The sequence below is a fragment of the Mustela nivalis genome, assembly GCF_964662115.1.
Source record: "Mustela nivalis genome assembly, chromosome: 6".
Classification (NCBI taxonomy): Eukaryota; Metazoa; Chordata; class Mammalia; order Carnivora; family Mustelidae; genus Mustela; species Mustela nivalis.
The window spans coordinates 40,481,404-40,506,009 of record NC_139025.1 but is presented as its reverse complement, the minus strand read 5'-3'; the positions used below and the strand labels follow the sequence as shown (position 1 = coordinate 40,506,009).

The window sequence follows — 24,606 nt, the reverse complement described above, 5'->3', positions numbered from 1 at the left end:
TCTGTGTGAAATTTTATAATAAGAAAATTAAAAATAAAGTTAGCATAGAATTTCAGGTCTTCACTGAGCTTGCTTATTACACCTCATGAGAATTAAGACTGTCTGCCACCAAGAGTCCAGTGGAAATAATGAATGGGTCAGAGCCCCGATTCCTTTGAAGCAGTGACTAACTTGTACTCATGGAGTTTGGCTGAAGGCTATGGATTAAGGGGAAACCCTTCTTCATTTGCCCCTATGAGCAAGTAAGCCATGCCAGTACAGGGATCCCAGGTTTCCAGACAGCTGGGGGGCTACAAACTATGGAGCTATTATCTGAAACCTGCCTTGTAGCTCCTCCAATAGGAAATAAATAGAAAGGAAAAAGAAATCCTTTGCCCAGAGAATGAAAGACAACTTTAAAAACCAACCAACCAACCAACCAACCTTGTCTAGTTTCTGTCTTTCAGCATCTTCACAACTAAAAGAATCAGAGTAGGTCTAACCTGGAGAAAAGCCATCCCTAATGCTACTAACTCATAACCAAAAGTGGAAAGAATTTAATTAGCTCAAATCATTCTGGAAGAGATCTGCCTACAATGTTTTATGTTCTATTTGTCATATAGTAACATATTATGAGATATTACTTAATTAGCCAAAAGTCCCTTTTGTTGGACTTTAACTGTATCTTCCCCCTAATTTTTCAACTATCACAATGAATGCTCTACTAAGAACCTTGTGGATAAAATTTGGTTTACACCCATGATTATGTACTTAGGATATTTCTTTTAACCTAAGATTTAAAGTGTCCAGAGATTTCTCTCAGGGCCTAATCTGATTCAAACACTTCATGACATTATTAAGTGTAGTATAGGTTGCTAGACTTTATAGGTACCACACAACAGTAAGGAGGTTCCTTTTTTTTTTTTTTTTAATAATTCACATGAAAATATCCATTGGTCTGGATATTTCTAATGTAAAATAACCACAACCACATGACAAGTTACCAAATGATTCATTTTCGCACAGATAGCATTTGCTCTTTCATATATTTAAAATACTTTGGGATAAAGTAGTTTTGGGAGGGGATAGAAATATTTAAATCAATTACTGTCAATGACCAGGACTATTATTAATTCATGAAAAATCTACTTTGAGAAAATTACACATTTTTCAAATATGTTTAAAATATTAAACAAAAATGAATTACAACCTAAAAGTCCTAATTTCCATCTTCCTATCTGGAACATTCATGGAACATTCTCCAGAACTCAATCACAAGAGGAAAGTTGGAAAGAACTCAAATATATGGAGACTAAATACATGGAGATTAAAGAGCATCCTTCTAAAGAATGAATGGGTCAACCAGGAAATTAAAGAAGAATTGAAAAAAATCCATGGAAACAACTGATAATGAAAACACAGTGGTTCAAAATCTGTAGGACAGAGCAAAGGCAGTCCTGAGAGGAAAATATATAAGTGATACAAGCCTTTCTCAAGAAATAAGAAAGGTCTCAAATACACAACCTAACTCTACACCTAAAGGATCTGGAGAAAGAACAACAAAAAAAGCCTAAACCCAGCAGGAGAAGAGAAATAATAAAGATCAGAGCAGAAATCAATGAAATAGAAACCAAAAAAACAAATAGAACAAATCAATGAAACTAGGAGCTGGTTCTTTGAAAGAACCAATTAATAAGATTGGTTAATTAATAAGGTTGATTACTCCCTGGCCAAACTTATCAAAAAGAAAAGAGAAAGGACCCAAATAAATAAAATCATGAATGAAAGAGGAGAGATCACAACCAACACTAAAGAAATGCAAACAAATATAAGAACATTAAGAACTATACGCCAGAAAATTTGACAATCTGGAAAAAATGGATGCATTCCTAGAGACATATAAACTACCACAACTGAACCAGGAAGAAATAGAAAACCTGAACAGACCCATAACCAGTAAGGAGATTGAAGCAGTCATCAAAAATCTCCCAAGAAACAAGAGCCCAGGGCCAGACAGCTTCCCAGGGGAATTCTACCAAACAATTAAAGAAGAATTAATTCCTATTCTCCTGAAACTGTTCCAAAAAATAGAAATGGAAGGAAAACTTCCAATCTCATTTTATGAGGCCAGCATCACCTTGATCCCAAAACCAGACAAGGATCCCATCAAAAAAGAGAATTATAGACCAATATCCTTGATGAACACAGATGTGAAAATTCTCACCAAAATACTAGCCAATAGGATCCAACAGTACATTAAAAGGATTATTCACCACGACAAGGTGGGATTTATTCCAGGGCTGCAAGGTTGGTTCAACATCCACAAATCAATGTGATACAATACATCAATAAAAGAACAAGAACCATATTATACTCTCAATAGATGCTGGAAAAGCATTTGACAAAGTATAGCATCCCTTCCTGATCAAAATTCTTCACAGTGTAGGGATAGAGGGTACATACCTCAATATCATTAAAAAAAAAAAAAAAAAGAATTACAACCTAAAAGTCCTAATTTCCATCTTCCTACCTGTTTTATCTTCTGCAAGAATTCCTCTTTTTCAATACCAGATGAACCTTCCAGTGTTTCTTTTGTATTCACAAAAAATTGTCTATGATCAAAGGAAGCCAAACAGATTCATATTAGGGCATGTTTTCCAGCAAAGCCACAATTATTTATGATACCAGAAACTTACAGCCCCCATCTTCCTATACAACACAATTATTGATATGTTCATTAAAATAAGCAAAATATTTTACTTTTGATGAAGTAATATGTTCTGTCTTTATTAAGAAACAATTATCAGACACTTGTACTCTGCAGGTGTTATAAGTATTATAGTTCAAAGTTGTTACCCTCATGGAAATTACACTCTAGTGAAGTATTGAGAATATAAGCAACTTATCAAAGCAATAATAATAATAAATTTCAGATAGTGTTAAGTGCTTTAAAGAATACAAAGTAGAGTGAAGGACAGAGAAATCCTGAGAATCAGAATGCTTTCAGACAGGTGGTAAGGGAGGGCCTCTTGAGATGACTTGTGAAGGACCTGAATGATGAGAAGGGGCCAGATTGGTGAAATCTGAAGAGAGTTTTTCACGTAGAAGGTACAGCCAGAGATAATATTCTGAGGCAGGAGCAAGTTTTGCATATTTGACGAGGAGAGGATTATGAGAAGGATAGAGAGGTAGACAGAGACTAGATCACGTAGGGGCTTGAGGACAAAGTACAAGTTCAGAGAAAACCAGGGAAGGATTATTTTTTTTTTAAGCAGAGGAGAGACTTGAACTGATTTCCATCTTGTAAAGATGACTATGGCTACTTTAGTGGAGAAAGACAACAGTACAGGAAGACAGACAATGCAGAAGGCTATAACAATGGTCCACAAGGGAGAATCGTAGCTCAGACTAACATTATAGTGGTGGAGGCAGTAAGAAACTGTTGGATTCAGGATATATTCTGAAGTTAAAGGCAACAACATACCTTGGGATTTGGCTGGCATCTGAGTTGGGTTAGGTTAGCTGGTTAGTTGGGTTAGGGTTAGGTAGTGAGGAAAACAGGAATGGTGGATGATTCCTAGGTTTTCCCTGGAGTAACTAGGTAAATGGATGGAAGGCTGAAGGAAGAGCTGTTTCAGTGAGGTGGGAAATTAAGAGTTCTGTTTAGGGCATGTTATGTTTGTGATATCTAACAAATATCCTCCTACTGGAGAGGTCAATTAAGCTGTAGAGTCTATGCATTTGCTCCTCAGTGCTGGATATATAAATTTGGGAGTTACTGGGATACAGAGGGTATATAAAGCCATAAGACTGGATGTATGGAGGGTGAGAATAGAAAAGGGCCAAGAACTCCAAAATTCAGAGCCAGAAAGAAGAATTAGAACCGTTAAGGATCCTGAGAAGGAGCAGTGTAGTGAGTGACATAAAGGACTATAATGTTTGGGAGGCCACAAGAAGGAAATATTTCAAGAAGGTGGAAGTGTGGGGGGTGTGGGTGGCTCAGTCAGTTAAGCCTCTGCCTTCGGCTCAGGTTATGGTCCTGGGGTCCTGGGATCAAGCCCCAAATTGGGCTCCCTGCTCAGCAGGAAATCTGCTTCTCCCTCTCTCGCTGTACTCGCTTGCTGTCTCTCAAATAAATAAATAACACCTTAAAGAAGAAGAAGAAGAAGAAGAAGAAGAAGAAGAAGAAGAAGAAGAAGAAGAAGAAGAAGAAGAAGAAGAAGAAGAAGAAGGTAGAAGTGTGTCAAATTCCATTAAGAATTCAAGAGCTTTAAGGAAGAGTCTAGATCATTACAGTTTGGCAGGATGGAAGTCACTGGCAATCACGACATCTGAAATAATTCCAACACTTTAAAGAGAGTATCTCTATTTTTCACAGCCTCTTGCACTGCAAAGGCAAGTATGTACTCTGGGTCACAGATGACGTGTCACTTATAGACAAGATTTAGCTTCCAATCCCCCACTTCCTAAGTGCTGAAAACCAGCTGAATGGCAAAGAAAGACCATACCCATTTAGAAAGGTAGGCACTGGATTTGCCTTTATGCTGCCAACACATCATGTTGGACATCAATAATAATGAACAACATTTAGACTATCGATGTCTCCTGTGGACTTGTGGTTAACTTGGGTTACTCTTAACTGTCCCCATACAGACGGCTGAGTGACTTTTGTTTTTCCTTCAATATTTGGACCTCAAAATATGTAACAAGTTTGCAAATTAAAGATTTCATGGAGGAAAAATTAAAGCTTGTAGATTAATAGGAAGACGAATTTGTGCAAATTATTTTAGTTTCTTGTATAATTTGCTCTTAAAAGAATATTATAGACTATTACAAAACAATACTGGTTTGACTCTTCGAATCTACCAAGCAAGATTTATGTGCCTTTTCCCACCTCCATAGACAGAGAAAATGAACTAAAGGAGAAAAACAAAATGAATGCAAGAATTTTCTTTTAATTTGCTTGGTAGTAAAGAGGGAAAAGTATAGTTTTATTAATAACCTAAAACTTCAGTCACCAAATTAATCAAGTGTAGTTTTCTTTAGGGAGATTCCATATGAATGAAAACTCTTGGAATTGAAAAAAAATATATGATGCGCCATTAAAAATAGATCACTGAGGGGCAGCTCAGTCAGTTGAGTGTCTGCCTTTGGCTCAGGACATGACCAGGTCATGAGTCCTGGGATCAAGCCACATCAGGCACCCTGCTCAGCAGGAAGTCTGCTTCTCCTTCTCCCGCTGCTGCTCCCCTGCCTATGCTCTCTCTCTCAAATAAATAAAATCTTAAAAAACATGGATCAACGAATCCTCATTTCTTTCTTAAATATATTTAAAACAAATTAGCTAACATGAAGACTGCTTATAAATAAAACTTCATCAGTGTAACAAGGTTTTTAATCATAACTCTTAGAAATAAGAGCTAGTCTGTATCTTCCTCCATGATTATTTGCTAGTTTTTCTTTAAAATACGTATGAACTAAAACGATTGAATCACTTTCAGAGAAAGAGATTTTTTTTATTCTGAGTTTAATTGTAGTATTACTTGAGCTTTTATACTTATTAATCTGGTACTGAGTATAAGGATTATTGCTTATTTTATGGCTAGATGTTGCTAAAACAGCATTTTTTGTGCCATTGCTGTTTTAGAAGATATAATTTTAATTATAATACATGTGATCCTAGTGGGAATAAGCCATACTATAATCAGATTCCACATGGGATCCATGTACTTGCCTTCTGGGGAATCTACCCAAGTCCAAAATCTGTCTTTTAAACCATCAGGAGAACCCAGGGGTAGGCCTGGAAGGCACATTTATACTATAAGACCCCACCTTCCTCATCAGAGCTGGGCCAAACACCTTCTGAGGAGAAATCTGAGCATTCTCCTGGGAGAAGTCTGCAGGTCCATCTCCAAAGACAGGTGGACCTGTGACAGGTAAACTCAGAGGGTTTCAAATGGCCATGCTGAGCCGTAGGCTCACCAATGACAGGACACTGCATGTAGGTAAAGACAGAATAAAACACGGAAGCAGGGACTATGCACATTGGGGTGAACAGATTTCCTCAAGTTCATGGTCCCAGTAGCATGGGTCAAAGTTTTTGCCCTGAAACTTCCTTGTATTTTCTCAGTAAGCTCTGTAAGTCCCCCCTGACTAAGAACAACTGTCATAGCCAGGGTAGGTGAGTCTTACAGGAGGTCCCGCCAATGCCTTCCCCTGGGAGCATATTTGTTTGTAGGGAGTCAGGAACTGAAGTGAGAATAATTCATTCCAAAGAGTCCCTGCCTTTTCCCTAATGACTGCCTCATCCCCCAACTTTTTTTTTTCCTCTTGTTCATCTGAAAGACTGGTTAATTTCCAAATGAAGAGGTGGTTTTATAAAGCTATCACAAAATTCAGTAAATTAAGAGAATATAGTTTTCATCTAATACAAAAGAATTTTTTTTAAAAAATGAAAGAAATGCTTCGCTAAAAAATAAAGTATCAAACTTACATTTTATCCTCCAGTATCTTACAGGATTTCTTCATTTCTTCGACCTCGTGTTCCCAATGTCTTATTGATTCTTGTAGTCGTGCTATCTCTAAATTGTGATCACTAAGAACCTATTGAAAATTCAATAAAATGATGGCACTCAATTTTTACCAAATGATTCATGACAGTGTTTGATTCACTAAATACTCATGTAACACCCATTCAACTTTTACACTGGGGGTATCCTTTAGCTAAAATAAAAAACAATTATTAAAATAGTTTCTTCATAAAACAAACCTGGGCAGAAATAATCCTGAAGTCATCAGGAAAAAACCAACATTTTGGAGAGAGCCCAACCAATACAGCAGTGAGAATGTGAAAATTATAAAAACAACTTTCAAAATAATGAATTCATTTTGACTACCTTTAAAAAAATCCAAACAAATCTCCATTTTCATAATCATCGTCAAAATATTCTATGATATTAGAATGAGGATTACAAAAAAAGTAAAAACAAATTACTTTGAGAAATATGCTTATACTGAAGAGAATTTTTCCTAATATTTAATCAGTATTTCAGAAATGCTACAGTTGGGTACTGTGATAAAATGTCAGCATGATTTAAAAGGATGAAGTATGAACAGAGAAAATTCATAATGAAACATTTTTACAATGCAGTTTTGGAATAAAGAAAAGGGAAGGCAGGGGCACATGCGTAGCTCAGTCAGTTAAGCATCTAACTCTTAATTTCAGCTCAAGCATTGATCTCAGGGTGAGGAGTTCAAGCCCTGTGTTGGGCTCCAAGGCCAGTGTGGACCCTACTCAAAAAAAAAAAAAAAAAAAGGAAAATGAAAAAGGGGAGGCAAACATCTATAGAGCCTTGGTCTGCATTTCAGCTGTAGAGGAGAATGGAGGGGAGAGAGAGCTGATCAGACAAGTTCCCCTACTCCCCAGTGTGCAGTGTCCACAGGCCGATTGGGTAATGCCATCTCACCCTGACCATCAGTGTGGACTCAGAAACACCTGCGGGGGAGCACAGAGGGGCTCCCATTCTTACCAGGTGAGACAGGTGGCCGAAAGCTCCCCACCAGCTGTTTCTGATGAGGGAGCAGGAGGCTGGCTGAGGACAAAGCAAGAGCTGGCGCCTTGCACCCCCCCCCCTCATCCACTCCCCTCCATATGTGTAGCATTCCTCAGGCACCCCTGACTGCCATAAAATGATAAATAGTTAACTTGCTGAGATCGCAATCCTGCAAGACAGGAGTCTCCCTTGGTTTGCAAATGTCCTTGAGATTACAACAAAGAAGTTACCTTATCAATAGCCCAATTTCCAAAGACACAGAACTCAGTTCCTCAAGCCTAATGTCACCCTCCCCTCCATAAAAAAAAACCGAAGGAGGTGGAAGTAGAAGGAAAAGTAAATAAAGTTAACTTTCTTCTAAACCTAAATCTCATTAACAAGGATGCTTGATAGCAGGAATGTAACCTTCCACCAGACTTCCAATTGTCTTTACTTGATAGCAACTAAGCCTTCAATATCCTGATAGTATTCTTTGCCCCAATAGCCCTTCTGGACACCCCTTTGTCCTCACCTACCCAACTCCTGTGTATATAACCAACCACTCCTCACAACCCGGGGCAGCAGCTCTTCCTGCCCACGGGTTCTGTCCCCGTGCTTTAATAAACCACCATTTTGCACCAACGACGTCTTAAGAATTCTTTCTTTAGTCGTCGGCTCCGAACCTCCTCACCCCACCGAACCTGACTTAGGTTCTGGGACTTCATCATTTCTTCCTCTAACGTATCCACATGCCTCCACTACTGGGTCATAACTAGTTTCAGAGTCGACAAGGGTCTGTCATCCTATAACCGCTCTCAACATGAGCACAATGTTTAAAGGATTAGGGGCTGTATGCTGAGGACCCGTGAAGTCCCACATCGGGCCCACCTTGCCCTCTGTCCTCCCTGCCCTGGACGTGGGAGCCATCTTGAGAATCACACACGATTGGCCTTTTCTGGCAACATCACCTCAGCGTGACTGAGCTACAGAGTTGTTGAAACCACGGGCAGCCCATGAAGGTTAACCTGAGGCTCCTTGCTGTCTCAATCCAGAGCCAAAATGGGTTTTCTGATCTCAGTGGGTAACAACCCGAACACCCACCCTGACCAAATATAAAACACTCAGCTAATAGCCTTATTGGCAGGACCTCATTTGAGCTCCAGCCCTTTGAAGTAGGCAATGTTATTACCCCATTTTACATGTGAGGAAACTTCAGGTTGGTAAAATTACAGATTTAAACCCCAGGTCTCTGTGATAGTCAAGTTTGTGTTTGAAATGCTGTTCTCCATTGGTAAGGTCGGTTGGGGTGGGCAGGTTAGCTTGGGGGAGGTGGAGAGGACACTGGAGCTGAGTTTATCCTTGTCACCTTCCAGCCTTACAGAATGGTCCTAGAGATCTTTGGAGTACAGGTTAAGGAATATATACTGTGTCTTCCCAAGCTGGGTGGGTGGAGTTCCTTAAGATTTATGAGGCCCAAACTAGAGACAGGAGCTTGGGCCTGCAGATGAAGTCTATGTGGTGTAACCCCTGCTTTCTTTGAGCCTCGCCTCGCTCATGCTTCTCTATCTACTATTAAAAAACAAATAAAAATATTTTCAAAGGCAGATATTGGGGAGAAATTTTTATTCTATTTATGTTCTATAAATTGGATATCATAATAGACACACTGTAACTAAGACAATCAGAACCACCCTATAAAAAGTATAATGGAATTAACTGAGTATTCTGATAAGAAGTATGGTGTTTCTGGTAAGAAATGTGATGGCTGTGGCCCCATATAGTTTTACCAGTAGCTCTCAGTACAGACAGAATACGCCAAAGACTCATTAATTCAACTCACTGTGATAGAGGATTGGTAGGCGGTTCTGTTTTAATTAACACAGAAGGGATATTATCACTTACTTCCCCCCATTAAATCACCTTCATAAGCTTCCATTTTCTTTAAAATAAGGATAATGGCCATGAAATATTTAGGAGTGCTGGCTTTCAATGAATGCTATCAATTTGAAAAAATAGAAGAGCAAAACACCGAAGAATGTTCTAACTCAAATAGTCTCCTTTTCATATCAATGCTTCTGTGGCCAATGTATATGAAGAGACTAAACTGTTTTATTATCGTACATGCAGAAGTGAGGAATTTGCCTGTAGTTATTCATTTGGGGATGTACAATAAAGCAATTTCACAGAGATGTGACATATGGTTCTGTATGTATTTGGTCAGTTCTGAGTGCATTTTAAAAAATTCATTTTTAGGACGCCTGGGTGGCTCAGTCAGTTAAGTGTCTGCCCTCAGCTCAGGTCATGATCCCAGGGTCCTGGGATTGAGTCCCACATCAGGCTTCCTGCTCAGTGGGGAGTCTGCTTCTGCCTCTGTCTTTGTCCCTCACCCCCACTTGTCCTCTCTCTCTCCTCTCTCTCAAATAAATAAATAAAATCTTTTTAAAAATTCATTTTTAAAATATTTTGGTCCGTCAAATGCAATTTGAACCTAAGGCATTCCAAACTTCCTTCCTCGGACCATAATCCCGAAGAAGAAAGCACAGTTGCATTACAACACTTTAAAGAAAATGTCAGAAAATGTTAACATGTCAAAAACATCCTCTTGGAATGGCGTGAAGATGAGTTAAAATTAACTCCCTTAAAAAAAGTACCTGCTATTGGTTATATTTAACACAGTGTATATCTAGGTGCCCTGGACAGGCTTGAAAAAAACATAGCTTATTATTTCTTACCACTGTGCTGGTCGTAACTCTTTCTTTCATTTTTGACTCTTGAAGTTTTAATGTATCCAATTCTTTCCTCTTTTTATAAGTCTCCACTCTCTTAAATTCACAGGATTTTCTGCATCTCTCGATCTGTAGTGATAAAAATGATAAACCATTCAAAACACTTGAGAACAAAGTTTAGGGAATGTTTTCATTTTGTTAATCTAATTCAGACTCAGTCTAAGTATACCATTATTCATCCGTCAACAACAACAGAAACACACCCCATCTCCCCAAAAAGGGTTTGCTTGTTTTGCAACATCACAGGAAAAATAGTGAACTACAAGGAATAAACTATAATTATAAATGTTGAAATAGTAAATTCATAAGAGCAATAAAACAATGATCTTTAATAGCAAATTCTAAAAGCAAACGGCCATGGTAGCAATCTACTAGTAAAACATCATAGCAACGGCCACCAGATTTAGTGTGCTAATAAGATCAGGAAAATCAAAGAAAAAAAATGATGAATGATCTGGAAATCTAAACTCCCCCCCCCCTTTTTTAATGGGAAAGAAAAGCAGACTAAAAACAGAGTAAAAATCACTGAAGACTGGGCAGCTCACAGTCTTGGACAACTTCTTACCATTCTACCAAGATCAAACATATTGTGATTACTTGTCAGACCCAAATCAAACACATCAATGCATTTGTCTGGTAAAATGATCAAGAACAACGTAACTAAATGAGTAATAAAGCCTGAGAAAGCATATTCAGCTCTGTACCCAAGAATTATGAAAGCATACATTTGGGTGGCTTGCTGTCAAAGCTGTTGCACCCAAAGTGTCTTAAGAATGAACATGATCATGGCCAATTAGCTCAGCACCAGGGCACTGTTGCATAGGAATGGAATTTGGGGATTAATACATTTTGTTGAAAATCAGAATTCTGTGTTCATTCTTCAGCCAAAGACTTCTCCCAAGGTCTTGCGGTCATAGACATCGTATTGGCAAATTATTTTGTATTAGGGGAGAGCTTACAAATTTGAAGACTCAGATAGCTGTAATAGATTTTTCCTTTCTCATAGGAAGTAAAGGAAATTAACAGGCTGTTACCCTAGCCTATCACGTGCCTTCAGGGAACATTGGTGGGCGCTACCCAGGTTGTGAGCCCTAGCCAATTTTCCTGCATGATGGTCATGCCCATCTCAGAGTGGACAGCAGCAGGGACCCAGCTGCAGTTCTCATCATGAGCTAGACTGCCACACATGGGGAAGAAGGAAGTCGGCTGGGAACACCTCCCATGCAGACAGCCCTGCCTCTCCTGGGGTAACAGAAGCACAGCAAAGAGGAACCATCACAAGCCACTCTGACGGTGAATTTTGATTAACATATCCTAGCAGACACCAAGATGTGGTAGTCATTCCCATCCACTTTCCCCAAATTGCTAGTCTCGAAATAGTCTTTTATGTTGCAGCCCTTGGCTCTGCCTATGCCTTCTGCAGGTTGCTCTGTTCCAGTGCATTTAGTTGGAGCTGAAGGCTTGGCAGGGCAGAACTCCCTGGTCTTGTCCATAGAGACATGGTCTCAGAATAGTCAGAGGCAAGGAGATACCACAAACACAAGGTCATTGTCACTGTAAGGCTGCCTATGAGCAAAGGGCTACCCCAATATTACAAATCCCATCACTCATATTCTTTCCCATGACCTGAGATGCTAAGACATGACCAGTGTGTACTCTAAGAGGCTCCAGGGTGCTTGTGTCTCTGACCTATTCCCATCCCACTGGTCATAGGAAGTACTGCATGGAACGCTTGTTAGCCTTGAGAATTTCCTGCCTGAGATTCTATACAATTCTGTTTTTTTTTTTTTTTAAATGAATCATGCCACTTACCTCTTCATTCAATTTTTGTTTTCTTTTCAAAAATTCCTCCTTCTCTTTTTCCAATTGTTCCTCTATTTGTTTGAGATGTTGTTTTTGCAATTCAATTTCTTTTCTCTTCAAGTGTATTTGAGTGTAGGTCTCATTGATGTAAACAGTCGTAGAGGCTTTTTCTTCCATCGTGTGGTTGAGCGTCATCACTAGCTCTTCATGCTTCTTTACCAGCAACACTTGCTCTTTACTAGGAGAAAAGGATGGCTCATGGAATGTAAAGTTTGGTTTTTAGGAAAGGGAATTTAAAGTCTGTTTGTGGAGATGAACACCATAAAGAGGGAAACTGTAAGAAATACTTACTTCAGAGGTTTCTGTGATCTCTTAAACTCGGTTGAGAAGGAAACACAAGATGAATGTCACTCTTGCAACTGTTCATTGCTACAAAAGTTTTATGTGGTCCTGCCTTACCCCACCCAGCCCATTCTTGATAGTAACTATGGGATGTATTGGTCTAAAGTATGCAAGGATTCAAAAACAGTTTCAAGAAGTTGAGTGGAATGTGACCAAACAAATGGACTGATGGGTTGCATTGCTCTAACTACCTTATCCTGAAACATGCAATTGATCCATCCCTGCCAGTGCTCTAGCCCTCCTCTGGTGGACAGGAGTCAAGGGAGGAGTGTGTAGAATCTGTCTTCACTGTTCAGAAGATGCTTGAAACCTAACCTGAACTCTCTTATCCTCTCCCAGCTGCAGCCAAATCTGAGTTCAAGACAAGACATTAACTTCACCTCTCTGTTGCTAGCCACATCCATCTAAGACCTTACGATGGAGAGAAACATCTACCCAGGGCTAACAATGCAAGATGGGAAGGACAGACAACTGGCACCATTTCTAGATTTTTCCTTTTTTAAAAACTTCTACAACATTAAGACCTTTTTTCCTTTCTCTAAAGACTTCAGTTGTTCAGGGGGATTGTGTGTGAAGCCTCAGGAAAATGGAAACAGGCTGTTGGTTAAGTTTATTTTCTAGAAGTCAGCTGTACCACGGAAATGCAGTTAAAAGCCCAGGCTAGGGGTGCCTGGGTGGCTCAGTGGGTTAAGCCGCTGCCTTCGGCTCAGGTCATGATCCCAGGGTCCTGGGATCGAGTCCCGCATAGGGCTCTCTGCTGAGCAGAGAGCCTGCTTTCCTCTCTCTCTCTCTCTGCCTGCCTCTCTGCCTACTTGTGATCTCTCTCTGTCAAATAAATAAATAAAATATTAAAAAAAAAAAAGTCCAGGCTAGAGAGGCTGGGTAATGGGTGCCTTGTCGGTCTAGTAGAGGAAGCCTTCTAAGAATGAGTCAACCTAAGGATTGAGCAGCCTCAGTGCAACTAAGCAAAACTAGTTAAAAAAAAAACACCCACAAAACAAAAAAACCTGACTAGGTGTATTGAGATGGGTGGAGAAGAGAGAACTCAGACATTGAACACAGGACCTAAGGAAAACCTATGCAAAGAACTTGCCTTTTCGGGGGGACTGTCCAGGAGAGGACAACCTGTCAGAGAGTGTTTGCGTCTTGGCGGAAAGTTTTCTTTGAAAAATGGATGCAATGACATTGTAGCTGGGTGACAGTAGCTCATCAAACAGCCCACCTTATGCCTGGCATTCACCTTTCCATAAAGATTTCTCTAGAACAGGGACTCTCCAAGTGTGGTCAGGACAAGCGGTGTTAGTATCACCTGGCCACTCATCAGAAATGCACATTCTTACTCCCACATCCTACACCTACTCAATTGGAAATTTGGGGTGCCAGGGAAAGCTCTAGTAGTTTGGGTTTTAAGAAGCATTCCAAGTGATTCTGATGTATCCTCAAGTTTGAGAACCGCTGGTCTGTACAGGGGTGCTGGTGCTGGCCAGCCTGCATATTATCTTCCTTTTATCAGTTTAGGAATCAAAAGCTAGTTCACCCAGCTGTCTCTGACAATTGTGGCTAGTGAATCCACATTGTGAATCCCTATGAGGGGTTAGAGTTCTCAAGCTTAGGTGATCAAGAACTTTCTTTTTTAAGGAGCATCCCCCAGAATGGGGGTTCTGAGGCCCTAACTGGGGAAAGGTATCCCTGGGCCTCAAGGTCTCCACCTAATACCTGACCCGTTGATAGCACGGGCACCCAGCAACCTCCTGATCACTTCAGCTTCCCAAGAAGATTTCTTTCTTTCATGGGGGCTCTTTCAACATTTCTTCCTCTGACAAACTGACATTCTGATATCTATGTGTTAGCCTTACAGATTTGCACACAATGCAAGTCCTTCTTCAGGTTTTGTTGGTTTTCCTTTCAAAATATGTCTCTTCCTCCGGGAGCTGCATAAATTCAAGCTTGCAATCCTCATTTTACAGATGGAGGAAAGGAGGCGCAGGGGGTAAAGTCCTGGTGACACAGCTCAGGAATAAAGGAAAGAAACTAACAGGTCTCAGAATCTGAGCTACAAGCGGTTATATATCATCTCGTTCAATTACGGATCAAGTCTGTAATTAATTCTCTGCTGGGAACCAAACCCATCCTCAGATCTCCAGCAGTTTATGGCTAAATATCTTTAAGAAACTAAACTAGCTACAATGTGTCTGGTTTGATACTGTATTTACTACACCCAGCCAGATCTCTTGCTTTAGTGGCAGAGGTTTGTAAACTTAACTTTAGTAAAGTGGAAACCGAAACCACTGTGTGCCTCTCCCTTTGGAGGGGGCATGTGATTCACACATAGTAGGAGCTGCTGAGGAGCTGGTTGGCCTCTGAAACTTTACAGGTCTTCGGACTGCAGGGCTTGAAGAGTTTATGCTCTCCTCCCAGCTCTGTGTGGCCATCACGCCCCCCTCATCAGCCAGAGTCATCTGCTCTAGGTGATATCTACCTCCTACTTGGCTCAGACCAGAGGACAGGCCCCTTAAGACAATGTTCAGACTCCAGCCACAGATCCCAACTCCCGCCAGTACTGAATTAAAAAAACAAAGCAAAACAAACAAACAAAAAAACATACCCTAAAGCATCATTAATTCTTTTCAGATCAAGTATTCTCATCTTCAGAGACTGTATGTCATCACCCATCCTGTTAATGTCCGTCTTTATTTGATTTATCTCAAAAAGATTTAATCTGCGTGCGTCTCTGACACATTCTTAAAAGGAAGCAGAAAATTATTTGAGAAATGGCACACTTGATACTGAATTTCCAAATCATGAAAAAAGACAGGTCTTTCTTTGAAATACTCTTTTAACTATGTCCTTGCAGCAGGGGCCTCTTACCCCTTTGGACCGCTTCAATCTCACTGATCAGTTCTTTCTCCTACTCCCGCTGCTGCTGTGGGGACCAGGTTTTGATGGGCTCTCAATGACATCACATTGGTGTGGCCTGGCAGCACGTCATTCCTGCTTTTTCTTCGCACTTCTCACCTGCTGTCCAGGACCTCCTTGTCCCCTCTGCCATGGGACTTCTTTAAACACACACACCGGTATACGTGTAACCCAAAGTGTGGGAGGTGGGCAAACAGTGGACCCATGAGGGACAGGAGAAGACGGAACAGTGTGTCTTGGAGCGTGTTCCCGTGCTTAGGGACTTGCTTTCAGCGTCATTCAGTACCCGGTTACACCCCATATCTGCTCTCCCTCCTCCTGCTTTGGTCTCCTTATGCTGCCCGCCTCCCCCTTGGGTTGTGCTCCCAAATGACAGTGCAAAAGCCCCCCGCTCTGTTTTCTGGGGAACTTGGCATGTTAAAGAACTAACTATTCCTCAACAAATAACACATCAGTGTAATCACGTAAGCCTGCAAAGGTCTACCACAGTGCGCGATAGATGGAGAAATGTATTTTTTCACACCAATGTTTAGAAGGTACTGACTACCCATTTCTACACCAAAAATTCTCTAGAAACGAGCTGGTAGTGCCACCTGACAGAGCTAAGTGATTTCTCCAAGGCTACTTGTTAAGTTCACTTGTTGTAGCTGTACTTTCCAAACTTTGATGTCTCAAATATGCATAAATATCACCTGGGGATATTATTGAAATACAGATCCTTTTCAAGAATTCATTTATCTATTTTAGAGAGAGCGTACAAGAGTGTGCATGAGCGAGGGGAGAAGCGGAGGGGTAGGGAGCAGCAGACTCCACATGGAGCCCGACATGGGGCTCGAACCCATGACCCCAAGATCATGACCTGAGCTGAAACCAAGAGTTAGATGCTTAACTGACTGAGCCACCCAGGTGCCCCAAAATACAAAATACAAATTCTGATATAGTAGTTCTGATATAGTAGAATCTAGAGACTCTGCATTTTATAAAAAGCCTTTAGGTGCTGCTAAGGCTTCTGACCCAAGAATCACACTTTGAGTAGCAAAGTTTTTTAATGCAAGACCAGTTTAATTTATGTGGTTAGGTATTCAGTAGGTATCAAGAACCGCTTTAGCTAGTATGCTAGTATGCGCTTTTCCTTCTAAATATTTTTCCTGATGATAAAACTAAGACATAGAGTTTTAATTCTGCCTTCAGCACAGATTCTTCTAAGTCTTTTTTTTTTCCTGTATATAGAGTTTATGTATTTTCCCTGGCACACCACACTAACACCATGCATCTTGTTTTATAACTGACCATCATTCCATGTCTAATTGGGAGATAGAAATCTTATAAATTGAACAGGAAAAGTTTAATATAGAGAATTAGTAAGCCTAAGAGACGACTAGAGTAATGAGGGATTGGACAGTAAGAGAGAGAAGAGAACTCTAAGGGATTCAGGGCTGAGAAGAGTTTGAGGAAACAGCCCCTCCAGCCCTGAGATCCAGGCCTCATTGGAGAGGGCTGTGGCTCACAGGATGGCAAATAAATTCATGAGATGCTGAGCTAGCCAAACTTATGGAAATCTGCCTTCTGGGGGAATCAAGGGGTCCTGTCCACAGGGAGTTGCCACACTTCAGATCTCACTGCAAGGCCATCTGAAGAGTGCTAGGAAAGCTGCTCACAGGTAGCAATCCACCATGAAGCTGCCCCAGGGGGCCTGGAGGAAGTTGCAGGTTAAGGTGTGGGGGGAGGTGGGAAGTCCTGGAGGAAGCTGCCCTGGGGTGGGGAATGGCGGAACCTGCCTTGGTGGGGGTGGGGTGGTGGTGGTAGAGGAGAGCTGCCAGGCTTTATGGGAGCCTGACAAGCAGCAGCTGTGTGCACCGCAAGCACTGGCCAAGCTGAGCACTCTGGGGCCAGAAGGAGACCCCCTTTTCCCTCCAGTACCCTTCCAGTGCCCTCTCTTGACAAAGCTCGACATGGTGCTGGCTGGTAAAGGGGGTAAGGACAGGCCCAGCTCTCCTAACAGTAAAGGAAGGTAGATTTGGAGCTGCAAGGCAATAAATGGACAAGTGAAACATTGACTTAAAAAGTGATTTGTTGTTGTTGCTTTTGTTTGTTTTTAATTTAGACCCCTGGGTGGGGGAGGGGGAGGTTAAATGGCAGTAAGCTTTGGAGCTGTGTGGACACTTGGGAGTTGTTCTCCATTGAGCAAGGGAGGCAACCCTTTCTATTCTTCACCGTGACTGTTCCCTGAACGTGGGATGCACCTGAGGAGATAAGGGACCAAGGGCAGTGTCAAGCTTTTGTAGGCTTTCCTGTAGAGGACCTGAGCTGTGAGCCTCAGCCAACACTCCGGACAGCAGGGGAAATGAAACTGAACTCTTACCCTACACCAAATACCAAATGTAATCAGAAACAAATCAAAAACCTAAATGCCAGAGCTAAAACTATAAAACTCTTAGAAGAAAACATAGGAGGAAATCTTAAAGACACTGGATTTAGCAATGATTTCTTGGATAGGACACCAAAAGCATAGGCAATAAAAGAAAATATAGATAAAATGGACTACATCAATTTAAATTTAAAACTTAAAGACTTCATAAATTTAAAACTTTTGGGAGTGAAGGGGTGGCTCAATGGATTGAGTGTCTGCCTTCAGCTCAGGTCATGTTCTCAGGGTCCTGGGATTGAGCCTCACTTTGGGCTCTCTGTTCAGCAGGGAGGTCTGTTTCTCCCTCTCCTCTTAAATGAATAAACAACATCTTTTTAAAAATTTAAAACTTTTGTACATTGATAGTCAATATCAGGTGAAAAGGCAAACCATGGAATGGGTCAAAATATTTGCAAATCATCTGATACAGGATTAACATTAGAGTCCATGAGGAAGAATCCCCACAACTCAATAACAACCAAATAACCTACTTAAAAGATGAACAAAGGACCTGAATAGGTATTTCTCCAAAGAAGATAAGCCGATTTCAAAATAAGCACATGAAAAAATGCTTAATATCACTAGTCATTAGGGAAATGCAAATCAAAACCATGATACCAATTCATACCCATTGGAATGGCTGTATCTAAAAAAACAAAAGGAACAGAAAAGAACAAAGGTTGACAAGAATGTGAAGAAACTGGGATCCCTGGGCATTGCAGTGGGAATGTAAATTACTGCAGCCACCAGGGAAAGCAGTATGGCAGTTTCTCAACACTTAAAGTAAAAGTACGATATGATCATATGATCCAGCAATTTCCTTCTGTATATATGCCCAAAAGGATGGGGAGCTGGGGCTCAAGCATATATTTGCATCACCATGTTTATAACAGCTTTGTTCACAATAGTTGAAAGGTGAAAACAACCCAGGGGTCTGTCAGTGGATGAAGAGATACACCAAAAACCATATACACATACAATGGAATATGGTTCAGCCTTAAAATGAAGGAAAATTCTGACACATGCTATAACATGGATGAATCTTGAAGACCTGCCAAGTGGAATTAGCCAGTCACAAAGGGATAAGTATCATATGACACCTCACTTATATGAGGCACTTATAGTTCTGAAATTTATAAAGAGAAAGTAGAATAATGGTTTAGGTGAGTCAAGCTGCCTAATTTAATTGAATAAATACCAATTTGGAATGGGCTGATCTATATATCGTTAGTCTATCTAGATACTAAATTACATAAATTCAAGTTTTATATATATCATTTCCACTTAAAATGTAAGGGGAAATTAATATGGATCTCTGTGTTGTGCATGCACGCTTTCTAGCTATATTTTGACATGACCTAACTATTAAATGTGCCTTCCTACAAGTAGTAGGCTCTATTTTCTTGTAAAATAAACTAAATTTCTATGGTTGATAACCTTAAAAGTACCTTCCAATTCTCGGCCAATGCTAGTAGGAAGAGTTTCCAGTAGAAAGTATAGTCTGCTGAGTTCCATGCTTTCAATTTCCAGGAGATCGATTGTGGCTTTTCTCATTTCTTCCTGAAAATTTGAATTATATATTTAAAAAGTTAAGGCAGTAAACTAATAAAATTGATTTCCTAAGCAATGCCCTATTATAAATATTTTTAGAGATCAAGCTTTGATTTCTGTTCAACACCTTCTGCTCGTATTTTTATTTGGAATAGAAAGTGTGAAAAATCACTCTTCTATAATCAGTTGTTAAAATAAGACATCTTTTAATCTCTGCTGATTTCCTCTCAGAAATTATCTTTTCTTCTGTTTCTTGTATGCAATTTCAACTTAAAAGGAGAGACTCCAAAAACAAGGGTAATGCTGAGGAAAAAAGCTGATTAATTAAAAGATGGAAAATGCCTATAAAAATGTTTAGGGATAAAAAGAACAATATTTTTTTTATACATAACCATAAATCCAAACAAATAGTCTGGTGGGGATTTTTATGCTTTGTTTTTTTGGTGAGGCTTATTTTAAAAAAGGAAATCCATCCAAAAAATCTGTTAGTGGAAAAAAAAATAGGTACATGGGGCACCTGGGTGGCTCAGTGGGTTAAAGCCTCTGCCTTCAGCTCGGGTCATGATCCTAGGGTCCTGGGATCGAGCCCCCGCAGCAGGCTCTCTGCTCAGTGGGGAGCCTTCTTCCCCGCTCCCCACCCCCCTGCCCCCTGCCTGCCTCTCTACCTACTTGTAATCTCTGCCTATCAAATAAATAACTAAATAAATCTTAAACAAAAAAAGGTAATCTTCTCTTAAATAATTGGTTGTGATTATATTTTATGAGTCATAAAAAGCAGATTACTTCATTGTATACATAACATGATCACTTTTATATTAAAAAGATTTCAATACAGGGCGCCTGGGTGGCTCAGTGGGTTAAGGCGCTGCCTTCGGCTCAGGTCATGATCTCAGGGTCCTGGGATCGAGTCCCGCATCGGGCTCTCTGCTTGGCGGGGAGCCTGCTTCCTCTTCTCTCTCTCTGCCTGCCTCTCTGCCTACTTGTAATCTCTCTCTGTCAAGTAAATAAATAAATCTTTAAAAAAAAAAAAAAGATTTCAATACAGGCATTGCCTATTTCCTGGAAGTAGAAAAGACATTCATTAAAGAGTTAATTATGATTATTTTAGGGTGCTGAGAGTATGGTGGTTTTTACTTTCCACCTTTGACTTGTCTATTTAAAAAACTTTTTTCCCCCAGGGTAAATATGCTGTGCTTTCAGAATGGTGAAAATTAATTGCTTTATAAGATGGAGGGATTTATCGCTAAGAGATTTCACAGCTCATATATTACATGGAGACATACTAGATACTTCAGTAAGCCACACTAAATATCTTGACCCCTTCAAACCCAGGAGGAAAATAAAACTCAAAGAACAAAGCAGAGGCAGGTTTCCACGGGGCCACAGTGGCATCACACACAGCAGCTCCCAGGCTTTACCTGGACTATAAAGCGTAACGCTGTAGTCTACATACTCATGTACATATAATCACAGGAAAAATATCAAGGAGATGAACTTTTCTCAGCAGCCTTTAGACTCAAACTCCTTTAGAGGCACGTGTCTACATTTTTAGATACTTGATATGCAGTTGATTCTTCAATATTTTTAAATCAGATGAAGAGACGTCACCCTCCTGACCCCGCTGGGGAAGCATTGTAAATATCACCCAGGACCATATAGACACACCTGATGCTTCAAAAAGAAATTCTTTAACTATTTCTTTGATGGGGCCCAGTGAGCATAACAAAGAGTTGGTTTGTTTTCACTGACCAGTACTGTACCTCAGTGGAACAGGTACCAAGACATCTCTCAGCAGTTATGTAAGAAATTGCTTATGGAGAACTGAGTGAGTAGGGACCATACATGGTTTCTATATTGGGGTCAAGCATTTGCCCATGTGGCCCGCCCCTTCATGGAGCAATGCCATCACCAGTATTGCTCTCCTAAGCAGGTTGCAATGCAAACACCCCCCCCCCATGCACAGCATAGGTCCTTAACTCGGGGTTCTTCATGGAAAATCAGGCAGCACTCCCCAGCTGATCAACACCTGTGCAAATGCTTGTGAATTGAGATAAACATTTTCTTCACTTGGGATATTTTCCCTATTCAGCTACTCAAGTATCTTGAATAGACTTGGTGCTAAATTAAAAGTTGATGAAGAAATAAGTGAAAGATTGAAAAAATAATAGTTCTTATAGATAATACCATACCAATTTCTTAACGGCGATAGCAATGTCCTTAAGAAAGGTCCTAGCTTCTTCGTTGCATTTAAAATAGTCACTTTGCAATGATTGTTCTAAAAAAAGAAAAAAGATTAGAAAATGAAGATCTCTTATTTTTTGGTCCAGCCTGCACAAATGCCCGCACAGCTAAAAATGATACCTGAATTCCTATAGTACTTATATGAATCTCTTCTGAATTGATAGTATTCTCACTTAGGTATACATTTATTGCTTCTTGAGGACAAACTCCTCTTGATATTCCATCTTTGCCTCTCTCATGAGAGAAAGAAGGAATTTATATAGAACAGGACAAAAAATTCAATAAATTTTTATGAAAGGAATAAATATAACAGGCCTATAATGTAGGTTTGAGAATGTTTTCATAGAACATACACTTGTACATATATAAATATTTTGCAAAAAATCCACTCATTTAATTAACGGTTTCAAAGTCCCTTATGTCATTTTTACTTCTGTGCCAATATTTAAATCCTGGGATGAGAGTAAAGATTTGTAAAACTGGTAGGCATGAGGTAGACAGACATACGAAAGGTGTCTCTCTTCCTTCACACACTCTAGGTAGGAAGCACATAAGAAGAGAGGTTTATGAAATGTTAGTAATGGTAATGAAGACCAGATATGTACCAAATGGAAAGGAGGAAGGGGAAAAATGAATATAAGGCAGAGAACAGAGAGAGCTATACTTACCTTGGCTCTAGTGCCAGGAAGTTATCCAGACTTTGTCCAATGACTTCCAGGCCTGCATCTTTATGTGTGGGATAAGTTTGATGAGATTAATGCTTTACATTCATTATCTAAGTTGATTACTGTAATCTTATGATGACTTCCATTTCACAGTGGAGAAATCTGACTTTTGAGAGTGTATCATATGTTCAAGGTCACAGAGCCCATCACTGAGAGTCTAGATGCAAACTCAAGTTTGACTCCAAAGCCCTTAGTCTTAATGGCCATACTCTCCCCTCAGAAGAGTAAAGGAAAAAAAATTTTTTTAAAGATTTTATTTATTTATTTGACAGAGAAAGAGGGATCTCAAGTAGGCAAAGAGGGCAGGCAGAGAGAGAGGAAGAAGCAGGCTCCCCGCCAGCAGAGAGCTGATGTGGAGCTCGATCCCAGGACCCTGAGATCATGGCCAGAACCACCCAGGCGCCCCTAAAGAACAACTTCTGGCCTCAGTTCCAGGAAACTCAGATCCTCTTAATGAACTAAGCTCTCAAACCAGGAGAAAGTCAGTTACTGAGTTTGCAAGCAAGCAGGTGTTAGGAAGAGACAGGTCTCGTCTGTTTTCGCCTTCCCCTACTTCTAATGGAATGAATGAGCACAAGTTGTTCCCACTTGCAAACTGGCTGGAGAGCTGCATATCCTCTAATTCCCACCAGAGGCTTAATGAAGTTTCCTCCTACAAAAAACTTTCTGAGAGTTCAGAAATTATTAGCAGTAAAATATTTGCACAGAAGTACTGGGATGAAATGCACCTGCTGATCAAGTGCGAAGAAGAGTTCAAGACCCTAGCTCTTGTTGTTGGGCCAAAATGGTTTATGAGCTCAACAAGAAATGCCCTTTCTTGGACCCTGTCTTACCTTAAACTTAGGTGCCTTGATTACAGGTTCGGCTTTCTAACTAAAGAAGCATTTCAACCTGTCCCCAGGCAGAGTTACTATGTTTGCATCTCCCAAACATCCTTGTTTAATTTTCCTTGTCTAATACAACAGGAGCTTCTTAAACACTCCCTTTCTTGTTTGCCTATTAAACTCTCCACTTTATCATGACAAACTTTTGGAGGAAGTTAACTTACCAAGAAAAGAAGGGAGAAGCGGAAATTAAGATGTATAATCTAAATGCAGGTGGGCATCCCAGTCGCAGGCAAACGGCAGTGGCCGCCATGACCAGGCTTTGCCTGGAGTTTGCCACCAGTTGCTAGAGTGAACTGGGCCAAGTCGCTCCCGTGGCTAGAACAAGAGAGCTGAGCCCTGGGTCCCACCGCGCTGCTTCTCTCTCTCCCCCAAGGAGTCTGAGAGGGCTCTGCCTTAGCCTGGGACACCCCGAGTTCCCGCGGGGAGGTCGCCGCTGAGGACCCCCCCCCCCCAGGTGCCGGCTAGGGGCCACCTCCGAGGTGCCCGCTGGCTTCTCACCCACGACAAAGAGCTGCTCCAGCGCCGCCGTCGCGACCGAGGAGCCCAGGGTGGAGGGGAAGGTGCATAACTCCAGGGAGGGGCCGGTGGAGACGGCCGCCGCCCGCAGCGTCTTCTCGCTGAACCCCAGCTCTGGGGACCAGGAGCTCAGGGCCATCTTGCTGCTTTGCGCCGAGCCTCTCGGGCCTGAAGCCAGGACGGCCGGTTGCCACGGGCGACAGGGACGCCGAGGCCCTGCGCGACTCCCGGGGTGGGGGCCTCCCAGGTTCTTTTAACTTCAGCCGCGGTAATTAACCGATGCCGGAGGGCGGGGCCGCTCTCCAGCCGTCCTTTCCTCCTTGCGTTTGCAGATCTTGGTTCGGGTCCTGGACGTTTGTCTGGAGCCCTGGAATCATAATAAGGATCACTTGGGAACGCATCTCTGTGCCAGGTCCTCCAGGAGGAGCTGTGATTTCACAGCGGCTTTGTGAGGCCGGTTCTGCCAGCTCCGCTTTCCCAGACTGGGAAACTGGGAGGGATGACTAAGTGATCGGCCCACGGTCCCAGGGCATAATTTTGGATTTAAAGTGGAGTCCGTATCGATCTTTCCACTCTGCTGCCAAACCCATCTCAGTACTCTTCTAGAACTTTCCTTGTATCTAGTCTATCATTTGCACGTTTTACCTGGAATCAGTGGTTTTCCTCCTTCTTAACCAACCGTGAGCTCTTGGAGGCAGGGATATTCTTTATTTTTCTCTGCATCTCCAAAATTCGGCCCAGTGCCAGGCTCAGACTGAGGCCAACGATCAGTTCCTCTTTCCTCTGGCCGGCGAGAAATCAGCAAAGATGGCTTAACCCTCTTCTTTTAAGTTTGCAGATGGCAAAGCTAAAATCAGATCG

General features: G+C 41.1%; 1 protein-coding gene across 4 annotated transcripts in view; it reads right to left on the bottom strand.

Moving 5' to 3' along the window:
• CCDC175 (coiled-coil domain containing 175) overlaps positions 1 to 23,944 on the bottom strand; it is a 68,561-nt gene extending 44,617 nt beyond the window's left edge. For 3 of the 4 annotated variants that reach the window (XR_014312865.1, XM_082734967.1, XM_082734969.1), the window contains exons 1-8: positions 23,728 to 23,944; positions 21,566 to 21,651; positions 19,274 to 19,385; positions 15,108 to 15,243; positions 12,110 to 12,338; positions 10,244 to 10,366; positions 6,473 to 6,582; positions 2,510 to 2,591 (exon numbers count right to left, since the gene is read on the bottom strand). Coding sequence is in view for 3 of the 4 variants with exons in the window: in XM_082734967.1 (XP_082591093.1) it covers positions 2,510 to 2,591; positions 6,473 to 6,582; positions 10,244 to 10,366; positions 12,110 to 12,338; positions 15,108 to 15,243; positions 19,274 to 19,385; positions 21,566 to 21,651; positions 23,728 to 23,884 (1,035 nt within the window). In the remaining variant the exon portion in view is untranslated. The remainder of the gene's footprint in view (positions 1 to 2,509; positions 2,592 to 6,472; positions 6,583 to 10,243; positions 10,367 to 12,109; positions 12,339 to 15,107; positions 15,244 to 19,273; positions 19,386 to 21,565; positions 21,652 to 23,727) is intronic. The other variant, XM_082734968.1, reaches the window with a different exon arrangement.
• Between the last annotated feature and the right edge of the window lie 662 nt (positions 23,945 to 24,606).